This window comes from Pelodiscus sinensis, chromosome 25 (genome assembly GCF_049634645.1).
Source record: "Pelodiscus sinensis isolate JC-2024 chromosome 25, ASM4963464v1, whole genome shotgun sequence".
NCBI classification, from domain to species: domain Eukaryota; kingdom Metazoa; phylum Chordata; order Testudines; family Trionychidae; genus Pelodiscus; species Pelodiscus sinensis.
In genome coordinates, this window is record NC_134735.1 from 5,364,628 (window position 1) to 5,377,262 (window position 12,635).

The 12,635-nt window shown below is 46.9% G+C and overlaps 1 protein-coding gene across 1 annotated transcript in view; it reads right to left on the minus strand.

The window, feature by feature from the left end:
- CSMD2 (CUB and Sushi multiple domains 2) overlaps positions 1-12,635 on the minus strand; it is a 743,482-nt gene that overhangs the window by 198,434 nt on the left and 532,413 nt on the right. The window contains exon 25 of the mRNA XM_014578911.3: positions 10,129-10,255. Within this exon, the coding sequence (XP_014434397.3) occupies positions 10,129-10,255 (127 nt within the window). The remainder of the gene's footprint in view (positions 1-10,128; positions 10,256-12,635) is intronic.

Below are 12,635 nucleotides of genomic sequence, written 5' to 3' on the forward strand. Positions count from 1 at the left end.
AAGGGCAAGCAGATAACTAGGATTCGAGCGAGGAAGAATAGCCTTAGAGTTAAGGGACCTGCTGGAAGAACCTGGTTTGTTCTGGTTTGAACCAGAGCCAAGTCCCGTAGGTTCTGGTGTGAAGTAGATGGGAGTCTCTCCACCGACTTTTGTGAGCTTCGCATCAGGCCCATAACATCTGTGACTCAGTTTCCCCGTCAATAAAATGGAGACAAGAATAACTACCTCACACAGGGGTTATGATGTTACTTCAAGACAGAGTTCTGAGATGCTCAGAGCGAAGATGCTGTAGCAGGTGAGGTATATTTCTGTCCCAGGGGGCTCCTGGATGGAAGAGTTCTTTGACACCATCTGATATAAAACTCTAGCTATTACAAAGCTAACTGTGATCAGCTGACGGAAGATGTTCGAAGAGAAGTGGCGGCTAAGTAAGCAATGATGACCAGCTCTCCAAAACACATCTGACGAAGTGGGTCTTTGCCCACGAAAGCGTATGCTCCAACACTTCAGTTAGTCTATAAGGTGCCACAGGACTCCTCGCCGCTTGTGCAGATTCAGACTAACACAGCTACCCCTCTGATACTTCTCTCCAAAACACATGGAGAGGTGGGTGCTAAGCAACTGGAAGTCAGGTTGAGAGCAGAAGCACCTCAAATTACCTGAGGCTGAGAACAGAAGCACCTCAAATTACCTCAAGTTGAGAGCAGAAGCACCTCAAATTACCTGAGGCTGAGAACAGAAGCACCTCAAATTACCTCAAGTTGAGAGCAGAAGCACCTCAAATTACCTGAGGCTGAGAGCAGACGCACCTCAAGTACCTCAGGTTGTGAGCAGAAGCACCTCAAATTACCTGAGGCTGAGAGCAGACGCACCTCAAGTACCTCAGGTTGTGAGCAGAAGATCTCAAATTATCAGGCGTTATTGCAAACTTGAGCTTTATGCTCTAGATCATGGGTGGGCAACCAGCAACCCACGGGCCACATGGAGCCCATCAGGGTTCTAGATGTGATCCACAAGACATTTCGTTTCCTCTTGCCCATGGTCTGGGTTGTCAGATTCTGTTGGTTTCTGCTTGTGTCGTTTTTTTCCTACCGGTGTTACTAAAGTGACATACACATAAAGCCAGGGCATGAGAAGTGAGGCAGGGGCTGATTGCACACAACTGTGATGTGAGGGCCGGGCGCTCCTTCTGCAGCCAGTCCCAGAGCTGCGACGGGTGAGTTGGCACCACCCGCACGTTCTAGGCATGCAAGCGCTGTGAGCAACACTACCCTATCCCCGGGAGCAACACTACCCTATCCCCGGGAGACCGTCTGGTTACAATCTTGTGGCTCGGAGAGATGAAGGAGGGCTACTCACGTGCCCTGCTCCCCCACCTAGGCTCCATCGCTGCTGTAGGTGCATCAATATTCCCAACTGCAGAATGGGATTCATAATAAATTAGCCCCTGATGAGCTAAAGTAAATCCACTTTATTAAGGGCCTTTAAATCCTCAGATAAACACCAAAGAGCAGAGAATGATTACTCCAGCTGCGTCCTTCATTCTCTCAGCCACTTGTTGCTAAAGAATATAAACAAGCCAGAAAGCCAATAAAAAAACTATGGAGCTCCTAGGCAGGCAGGCATTTGCCTCACTAAGCAACAACTTCAGGGCAGTGTTCCCTCTTGTTTTTTCCCATCCACATGCAGAATACATTTTGTTATGCGCACCAAGGCTTGTGAAGATGTGCACCACCAATAAAAACACATGCTGCCGGTGCTCTGCTAATCAGCGGGCCGGCATTTGAATCTCTCCTAGGTGGCCTCCCAAGTGCTCAGCTTACAGGGAAACACTGCTCCCAAGGCAGCCTCTTCTGCCCCGCGCCTCTCCCAAGTGTTCCCTGAACCCTGCATAAAAGGGTTCGAAGAATATGCCATGTATGCAGAAGAACTGTGAGACAGAAGGCAGCTGTGATTAGAGATTCAGGACCAAGCGGCTTTCCACACCAGAGTGACATAAGTCCTCTAAATAACAAGTGAAACATGCTGTACTCTATTACCCAAATGTCTGAAAGCATTAAGGGATTTTAAGAGGGTGCAGAATGGTGGAAAATTGCCCTAGGTGCTCACTCAACGAGAAGGAGAGAAAAACCTCATCTAGAGCCGCTGCCATGGGGACGTGCTTTTAAATAGAAATGGCAGGAACCCAGCACACACGACAGGAAAAAGTAATGATGTGACAAGGTGGATCTAACATTGAAACTAACCCCTTCCTCTCGCTGCAAGGGGAAATCCCAGAGGGAAATCCAGTCCTGCACAAGGAGAGAGCTGCCTGCAGGACAAGAATATAGAATCATAGAACTGGAAGGGACCTCGAGAGGTCATCGAGTCCAGTCCCCTGCCCTCATGGCAAGCCCAAACACCATCTAGATCTGTGGTTCTCAACGGGTGGGCCATGGTGACTTTTTCGGTGGTCCACAAGAACATTGTCCAAAATCACACGGCGTGGACAGGCACCAAAAATCTGTTAGAGAAAATAAATTTCAAACCAAAATGTTCATTGTCTGCTCTTTTCTATCATGTCTCAGAAAGGAGGTGGTCCAAGAAAATTTTTTGATTCGCCTGGTGGTCCATGGACTGAAATGAGTTGAGAGCCACTGGTCTAGATCATCTCTGACAGGTGTCTGTCTAACCTGCTCTTGAATATCTCCAGTGATGGAGATTCCACAACCTCCCTAGGCAATTTATTCCAGTGTTTAAACACCCTGACCATTAGTAAGATTTTCCTAATGCCCAACCTAAACCTCCCTTGCTGCAGTTTAAGCCCATTGCTTCTTGCCCTGTCCTCAGAGGCCAAGGAGAGCAATTTTCTCCCTCTTCCTTGTAACACCCTTTTAGATACTTGAAAATTGCTATCATGTCCCCTCTCAGTCTTCTCTTTTCTAAACTCAACAAGCCCAGTTCCTTCGGTCTTCACTCATAGCTCATGTTTTCTAGACCTTTCATCATTTTTGTTGATCTTCTCTGGACTTTCTTCAGTTTCTCCACATCTTTCCTGAAATGTGGTGCCCAGAACAGGACACAAAACTCCAGCTCAGGCCTAATCAGTGCAGAGTAGATCGGAAGAATGACTTCTCATGTCTTGCTCACAACACGCCTGTTCATGCCTCCCAGAATCACGTTTGCTTTTTTTGCAACAGTGTCACACTGTTGACTCGTGTTTAATGTGGAGTCCACTCTGACCCCTAAATCCCTTTCAACAGGACTCCTTCCTAGACAATCAAATCCCATTCTGGATGTGTGAAACTGATCTATGAATAAAGGGGTTCAGCTCCTGGCTTTGCCAGGGACTCCTTCCGTGAATTTGACACATCCCCTAATTTCTCTGTGCCTTTGACTATCACCTATAGGATGGGGATATGAATACAGCCTATTTTCCTCCTGAAGTGTAATTAGACCAGCGATGGGCAACTTAGGCTGCATATGCGGCCCTCTTCCTTCTCCGCAGGCCGCAAGTTTGTTGTAACCAAGACCGTTTCCTGGGATGGGACAGTTTTGCTTATTGTGCGTGCATACCTAGAATTTGCAGGTTGTGCCAATTGAACTGTTGCAGCACTTTGATTGGCTGCAGAGGGAGCGCACGGCTCTCACAGTCACTGTTGTGCACAATCAGCCCACCCCTCCTATGTCCTTGCTTTAAGCACATGTCACTTTAGTAACACCGATGACGGAAACCTGCAGAATCAGGAAAATGTTCACGTGGGTAACAGTCAACAAAATGTCTTGTGGCCCACACGCAGAACCCCGATGGGCTGCACGTGGCCCTCAGGCCGGACATGGCCTGCCACTGAGTTAGACGATAGGGTCTTTGAGGCAGAGACTGCCTCTTAGTAGCTGTATATGCAGCACTGAGTACAGCAATGTCCCTGATCTTGCTTCCTGCCTTTAGGCGCTACTGGAATACCAATAATAACACTGCACCAACCCCCTCACTGATGGCAGCTTTCAGGGTTTTCCACCCATTCAAGCCCAATTCTGCTCAGTGTGTAGTCAACCTGTGGAACTCCTTGCCAGAGGAGGCTGTGAAGGCTAGGACTAGAATAGAGTTTAAAGAGAAGCTAGATAATTTCATGGAGGTTAGGTCCATAAAAGGCTATTAGCCAGGGGATAAAATGGTGTCCTTGGCCTCTGTTTGTCAGAGGCTGGAGAGGGATGGCAGGAGACAAATCGCTTGATCATTGTCTTCGGTCCACCCTCTCTGGGGCACCTGGTGCTGGCCACTGTCGGTAGACAGGATACTGGGCAAGAAGGACCTTTGGTCTGACCCAGTACGGCCGTTCTTATGTTCTTATGTTTACACAACATAAAATCATGTCCTGAGCTGGTTAAGCCGCAGAATGATTGCAATGCTAATGATTTTACAACTCATCAGCCAAAGGCTCAAGCCTCCATTTAAGGCTGGGACTTTCAGAGTCAGTCGGTAGGGATTCTTAGTCCCCGAAAGCACCGCGCCAGCATCCTAAGATCTGCCAAAACTCCATGCCGCCAGAAGTATCGAATGAAACTACTCCAAAGACCCAAATAGTTCTGCTCGTATTTTCAGAGGAGACTTTGAAAAAGGGACCTGTGGATATAGTGCCATCCATGAGCCCTGGCTTAGCAATAACAATAAACTCTCATACAACAGAGAGATTGCTGGTAAACAATAAAACACCACTGAATCAGCATATTCCCAGGCTGTTCTTGGGCATACAAGCAGATGTCAGGGGCGAGTTTCATTTGCTTTCCAATCCCCCTCCTCCTGCCTCTTTCCTGGAACGAAAGACAGTTTATCTGCAATTTTCTGGTGGGGGGAGACGGTTAATCCCCTTTCGAAGCACACCCCTTTTCCATTTGTTCCAATAATGGACATTCCATTATCTCGCTTCCTCTTTTCTTCTGTTCCCTCTCTCTCCCCACTCGCCGAGAGATACAGCTTTATTCAAAAAGCTTTGTGATTAATTTTAATGCAAGTTATAAAGGAGAGCTTTACACAATTGTATCATGTGTGAAGAGGATTATTATTCTGATGGATTACCATAAAAATGAAGCTGATGGAAACTCGCTCTCCCAACAAACCAAAATTCATCTGTTCTGTTTGAGCAGTGGGAAAAAAAATCCAGATGTTTGAAGGAACAGCACAAGGGGCTTAACCTCGGAAGAAAGAGAGGGTCACAATTTGTATTATCACCTGTCACAGGTTCGTTCCAATTCTGAGTCCTTCCAAACCATCGGTCTGATCCTACAAGCATAAGCGTGTAGGATGACTCATTCATGGATTCCTACGGAAGTGGATAAGGGTTACGCGTAGGAGTAAATCTGCTTTCAAACTCTAGTGGTGGCAACCTCATCTGTAGAAATGAATCCTATTCATATCCACTCTTAGACCCCGTTACACTGCCTTAGAATACATGAGAGTCAGACTTCCAAGTTTCAAGGGGGCACTATGTGGACTTACAGGTCTGGCGCAACAAAAATAATGGGGCTGTGGACAGGGTCAGGAATCTGTCTCCATGGATCAGGTTGCAAGTCTGGGACCTTATATTTTTAATTGTGTCTGTTACATGTAGAGCCATATTCATCTAGGGCACTGTATATATGCCAGTGGATGCTACAAAACATGCAGCCTTTATTCTATGAATAAATATAGAATCCCAGTCTTTCTGATTCTCAACCCAGGCCTTCTAGGGATGTTAAAAAGTGTTTATTCAAGTAAATGTGCAACCGCTGAAAATTTCAGCAGTTATACGGTGACGAGGGGGAGGGATGGTGGCTTCCTCCACTCAAATGGGGGACAAGGCTTTTAAGTTGGCTCCTTGCAAGCCCTGGCTCCTGCCTGTCCCCCGCCCCCCTCAACGTTGCTGCCTCTGATACTGGTGAGCTGGTGCGTGTGGGGAGGGGCCTTTTAAGCCAGCTCCCTGTGTGTACCAGCTCCTGCCTGCCCCACTCTCCTGAGGCACTGCTGCCTCTGATGCAGAGGCAGCAGTGGGGGGGAAGAGACTGCATGCACAATGACCGATGAGCCCAGGCACTTTCGCATCCCTAGCGTCTTCCATGAGTACTACATTCACATTTATTTCTCCCTAGTTTGATTACCTAGTTGGTACCCTGCAATCCATCAAAAAACACGGTTCCCACTGCTGCAGTTTAATGCCTGCTTCTACCACTTGCCAATTTAGAACAGGGGCCATGGGTCAGATCATCATTTAAATCAGCAAGAGGTGATGCAAAAGAGCACTATGAATAGCGGCAGGGCATGTACATGTTAATTGGAATAGATCTGTAGCAACAAGGATGCGAGCAAGACATCAGTGGAGAAAAGCTCAATCAAAAGACATCCTAAATCTGTCATATGTCCCAAGGGTGGCAGGCTGGGGCTTGAGCCCTTGACCTTTGGTGGTAGGTACCTTAGCTATTGTGACACTGGAAGAGGCCTCCAGCCTCCTCCATTCTGGGCCCCCCTTATCTGTCCTTTGTGCTCAAGGTGCCAGATCTATTCATTGCCAAGCTTGTGCTGGATGACTCCATGTTGGATGGTGGGGCTTGAACCCTTGGCCTGGAGGCAGATACCTTGGCCACTGGAGAAGCCCCTCCAAACTCCCTATCTTCAGAGCCCTCCTTATCCGTCCTTTGTTCTGACAGGAGCCAAGAAGTGTCAATGGTTTGCCTGGGATATGACAAAGTCCTATGCTGGGAGATGGCAGGAAGCACTTTTTGAGAAACAGTCCACAGTCCCCCCTTTTCCTGGCGGCCATTCAGACATCTCATACTGATTTCCCCACATCAGCCATCACCAAAATAATTTGAGAAACCTGAAGTAATGCAGGAATTTCTTCATTTAAAAATGCTGGACCAAATTCACGCCCGGCATAAACTTCTTTAATAAAGGAACCACATGGTTCAATGTGATTAACAGTCTCTGTTAAAGATCAGATCTGTGCTGTGTAGCAAGGAAGTTATGGGTCAGGCTACACATATAGGGACAGAGCAGTGTGACACCACAAGATCGGAACAGCAAGAGATTCTGCAGATCAGAGCAGATGAGTTTACTGCAAAACTTTTTATTGGGAGCAATAGCAGTTGAATATCAACAGAAGAGCTGGTCTAAATAACAATTGGTTGAATAAATTCTTCACATTTCCCCATCTACTAGCAAAAATGTATTTGCAAATATTTGTCGGTTTTCTCTTAAAGGCCGCTGCAGCTGGATTGGAAGAACCAGTTAAATTCACGGCTGTGGGGGTGGTGTGGCTGGGCCATGAGGGAATTTGGTGCTGGATTAGGGAAGCACCCAGGAAGCAGAAGGTTCCCATAAGCCTGCTGGTGGCTGCACGAGTCAGTGTTTTCAGGTCCCCATCTGAGGCAGTGTCAAATTCACACACTGAAAAACTATAAAACATTACATTTTACACTGCAATGGACCAAAAGCAAAGGGGTAGAAGAATAAAGATGGGGAGAGGCAGGAGGAGGAAACCGTCTCTAGTCTCTATGCTTGCCAGATGTTTGCAAACTGTTTTGATCCTTCGTTTAGGGGGAAACGAATTCCCTTTTGTGCATTCCCTTATTACAGTATTATTAAAGCTACAGAACAGTGATGTTACAATAAAAGGATGCCATGTGTTGCGATTTTATCCTTCCAGCTTCTCCCTTCACAGCTCATATCTGTGATTCCTTCTTTATCTAGCGCCATGTGATTCCGCCAACTTTGGATGACCTATTCCTATCTATTTATGTTGGTGGTGTGAGCGGGAAATGGCTCAAGCCCCTAATTGCCTAAGATATAATCTTTCAGAGGTTTGGATCTTAAATACAAGCCCATTTGGTGGGATAACGCAATTGAAAGCGTGTTGGGCCAAACTAGGGAATGTCCATGCAATACTCTTGTGGAGAGCCTGTTTTCAGTGCTGAAATGCATCCCGAGAGAACACAAAATCAAAGCCTCTTGCGCAACTCACAGATACAGGATTGAGGGCGAACAGATGAAAGTTTAATAAAGCAGTCATATCAGGCAAGAGCGGCAGCGCAAATTACCTGACCTTCTCCGCACTGTGGCATGACAGATGTTTCTGACAATAATGTATGTTTCAAAGACAGGCCGTATAGGGGGTATAAATTAACCAAAGCTGGGGTGGAAGAACAAATGGTGCCACTTTTAACCATTCCAGCAGGGAGAAGAGAAAGCGTCCGTGGCTCATTTGTGACCCGCAAAGTGAAACAACTTTCCTTCTAACCTCTTTAAGTAAGTGTTAGCCTGCTTCTAACCTCTCAGAAGCTGCAAATGGGAAGTAAATCTATAGCAACCACCATGTATTCCCAGAGTATCACCTAAGGCTGCATAAGAGCACACGGTAACCCAACCTCCCTACAGCAGAACTACGGGTCATGTTTTCAACACAAACTAGGGGACCTGGATGTCTGATGGGAATTAGCTGTTCAAATGCAAGGCCAGTTTTGACTTTAGCCTACTTGTAAAAAGAGATAACAGAGAAGCGAGATAATATAAAGGATAAGAGAGCAAACAAGGCTGAGAGTAAATAATAGAGGAAATAGATAATAATCATAATATAGATAACACATGATAACAGACCAAAGAGAGCTAAGAACAGAGCAAAAAAAAACCTGATTTTCCACTTAAGTATTCTTGCTGAAACAAAAGACTGAAAAGATGTGGTTTGGGGTTAAAGGATACAACATGTACTTCAGCTTCCTCGTTTCCTTTCTGGGTATCTTGCCCCCCAATCTTTGGTTGTTGTGTTTTTGCAAAAACAGCTAAGATATATGTCAAAACAAAACCACATTCTAAACCGAAATGCTTTGATGCTTTTGTTTTTAGATTCGCGGATTCCAAGAAAGCATCATTATGACCATTTAAGGCTAAGGCTGCCCTAGCACTTCTCTGCACTGCAACCCCGTTACAGCACTGGAAAGTGCCAGGGTAAACTGGGCCACTTCCCTTGCGGAGGTAGTTTTTGGGGAGGGATAGTTCAGTGGTTGGAGCATCGATCTGCTAAACCCAGAATTGTGAGTTTAATCCGTAAGGGGGCCATTTAGGAATCTGGAGCAAATCTGTCAGAGATGGTACTTGGTCCTGCCATGAGGGCAGGGGACTTGACTTGATGACCTCTCAAGGTCCCTTCCAGTTCTACGAGATAGGTATATGTCCATATATTATATTATTATTAGAGCGCTGGGATACCCATCTCCCAGTGTTCCTGCTGTTGCCACACTGCTGCACTAAAGCACACCCACACCTACGCCTTAAACTTTTAAGTGTTGGCAAAACCTAAGTCTGGACTTTTTGTATTACACAGGCCATAGAACATTCCACAAATAATTCTTAGAGCAGACCTTTTATAAAAAAAAAAAACAGCTTTAAAATGGTCAGTAACCACTGGGAAATTATTCCACTGGTTACATATTGTCCACATTATAAATTCACTTTTTTCTAGCTGTATGAGTCTAGATTCACCTTCCAGCCATTGGAACATGTTATATCTTTCTCTGCTAGACTGATGGCCCATTATTAAATCATAGAATACTAGGACTGGAAGGGACCTCGAGAGGCCATCGAGTCCAGTCCTCTGCCCCCATGGCAGGACCAAATCCTGTCTAGATCATCCCTGATAGACATTTATCTAACCTACTCTTAAATATCTTCAGAGATGGAGATTCCACAACCTCCCTGGGCAACTTATTCCAGTGTTTGACCACCCTGACAGTTAGGAACTTTTTCCTAATGTCCAACCTAAACCTCCCTTGCTGCCATTTAAGCCCATTGCTTCTTGTTCTGTCCTCCGAGGCCAAGATGAAATATTTGTTCCCATGTAGATACTTACTGGTATCTCTTTGTTAAGTTAAATAGATGGAGTTTTTTGAGTCCTCCCATCTTAATTTTTTTAATTGACCCAGACTATACACCAAATTTGACACAAATTCATAAATAATTTCTGTCAAACCATAATTGCATTTTTAGCACCTAACCCATTCCTCCAAACAAGTTTTGCTTAGCTCTGCTGGCAAAAGAATACAGTAAATCAAAACCTCGCCGTGGAAGAGCTATGAGTAAAAACAAGCAGTACAGCAGCCCGTATATTTGACCCCCCAGCTCACCCTATTGTGCAACCAGCTTCTGCCTCGATTGTCCAAATGCAGTTGAGGTTGTGATCATAGGGTGTGGGGTATCCTGGTGACAATATCCGTCCTGATGACTCTCCTCTAATAGTACCCCCACACTCCGCTGGGGAAAAAAAAACACATGACTGGTTAGGAAAAATGCTTGATGTTTTGTGGTTTTAAGTTTAATGTTTAATGTGGACAAATGTAAAGTAATGCACATTGGGAAAAATAACCCCAATTATACATATAATATAATGGGGGCTAATTTAGCTACAACTAATCTGGAAAGAGATCTTGGAGTCATCGTGGATAGTTCTCTGAAGATGTCCACGCAGTGTGCAGTGGCAGTCAAAAAAGCAAACAGGATGTTAGGAATAATTTAAAAAGGGATAGAAAATAAGATGGAGAATATCTTATTGCCCTTATATAAATCCATGGTATGCCCACATCTGGAATACTGTGTACAGATGTGGTCTCCTCATCTCAAAAAAGATATACCGGCATTAGAAAAGGTGCAGAGAAGGGCAACTAAAATGATGAGGGGTTTGGAATGGGTCCCATATGAGGAGAGATTAAAGAGACTGGGACTTTTCAGCTTGGAAAAGAGGAGACTAAGGGGTGATATGATAGAGGTACAGTAAAACTCCATTGGTCCGGCATCTGACGGCCCGGCACTTCTGATGGTCCGGCACCATCCGGAACCCGGAAGTGCTCTGCAGCCGGACCATTGGAGCTGCTCTGCCCCCAGCTTTCCCTATTCAGCCGCTGCTAAAACTGACCAGCGGCTGAATTGGGGAAGCCGGAGGCAGAGCAGCTGGGGCGCTGCCGGGTAGGTCCCCTAGCGCTGACCCTGGGGGCTGCGGGACCAATCCGGCAGCACCCCAGGCGTCCTGATTCAGCCGCTGATGAAACTGACCAGCGGCTGATTCCAGGAAGCCCGAGGCAGAGCTGCTCTGCCTCAGGCTTCCTGGAGTCAGCTCTTGGTCAATTTCAGCAGCAGCTGACTTGGGGACGCCTGGGGCAGAGCAGCAGGGGCGCTGCAGGGTTGATCCAGTAGCGCCGAGGAGCGGCGCTGCGGGACCAACCCAGCAGCACCCCAGCTGCTCTGCCCCAGGCGTCCCCAAGAGCAGGTGGGGTGCTGCCTGGTTGGTCTCGCCGCGCCAAGGGTCGGCATTACCCCGACCAACCCGGCAGCAGTCCAGCTGCTCTGCCCCAGGCGTCTCCGATTCAGCCGCTGCTGGTCAGTTTCAGCAGTGGCTGAATCAGGGACGCCTGGGGCAGAGCCGGACTATTGGAAGGGGGGGCTATGAGGGGTCTGAGGTGCCCTCCCACCCCAGACCCCTCATAGCCCCCCCTTCCGATAGTCCGGCATATCTGATAATCCGGCACCCCTTGTGTCCCAAAGGTGCCGGATTATCGGAAGTTTACTGTATATAAAATCATGAGTGGTGTGGAGAAAGTGAATAAGGAAAAGTTATTTACTTATTCCCATAATATAAGAACTAGGGGCCACCAAATGAAATTAATGGGCAGCCAGTTTAAAACAAATAAAAGGAAGTTCTTCTTCACGCGGTGCACAGTCAACCTGTGGAACTCCTTGCCTGAGGAGGCTGTGAAGGCTAGGACTATAACAGGGTTTAAAAGAGAACTAGATAAATTCATGGAGGGTAAGTCCATAAATGGCTATTAGTCAGCATGGGTAAGGAATGGTGTCTGTAGCCTCTGCTTGTCAGAGGGTGGAGATGGACGGCAGCAGAGAGATCGCTTGATCATTACCTGTTTGATTCACTCCATCTGGGGCACCTGGCATTGGCCACTGTCGGCAGACAGGGTACTGGACTGGATGGACCTTTGGTCTGACCCAGTATGGCCATTCTTATGTTCTCATGTTCTAAGTGTTCAAAACCCCTAAGACTGCTCACGTACAAACAAAATGCATCTCGTGCCTAGGCTACACTGTTATCTATAATGTAACTAATCACAGAGGCAAATCTCAGCCCATAATTACTACAGGCCTTGGAGGTTTCCAGGAAGAGATTCTCAACTTTGTGTTCCTAAATCTAATGAGTCTCATCTCTTCTGGCTTGCATGCGAGTCAGCAGAATAGCTCTGCCTCTATCTGCAAAACGGGCTCCTACAACCTGACGTGATCTCACAGTGGAGCAAAAATTCTTTCATCCCCCTTTGGTTTCACAGTGCACCTGTTTAGCGCTGATTAGCATTCGGCTTTCTCTCATTCACACTCTGTGGGGTAACTTGAGAGTGCATAATACCAAATGTGCATATGCACACGTCTTTAATCATGATCATGAGTAGTCGGTGAAGGTAGGGCTGGGAGACGGAAGCCCCCCGCTTCACCGCATCCCCACCCCTTCTCCGGAGGCCCCGCCCACACAGGAGCCAAGCCACCTACATGCCCCCACCCACCACAGAGAGGGCAGGAGGGCGGGCATGCTCCCCATCTTGGAGCATGGGGAGGGCAGGTGCTGGGAGCAGCAACA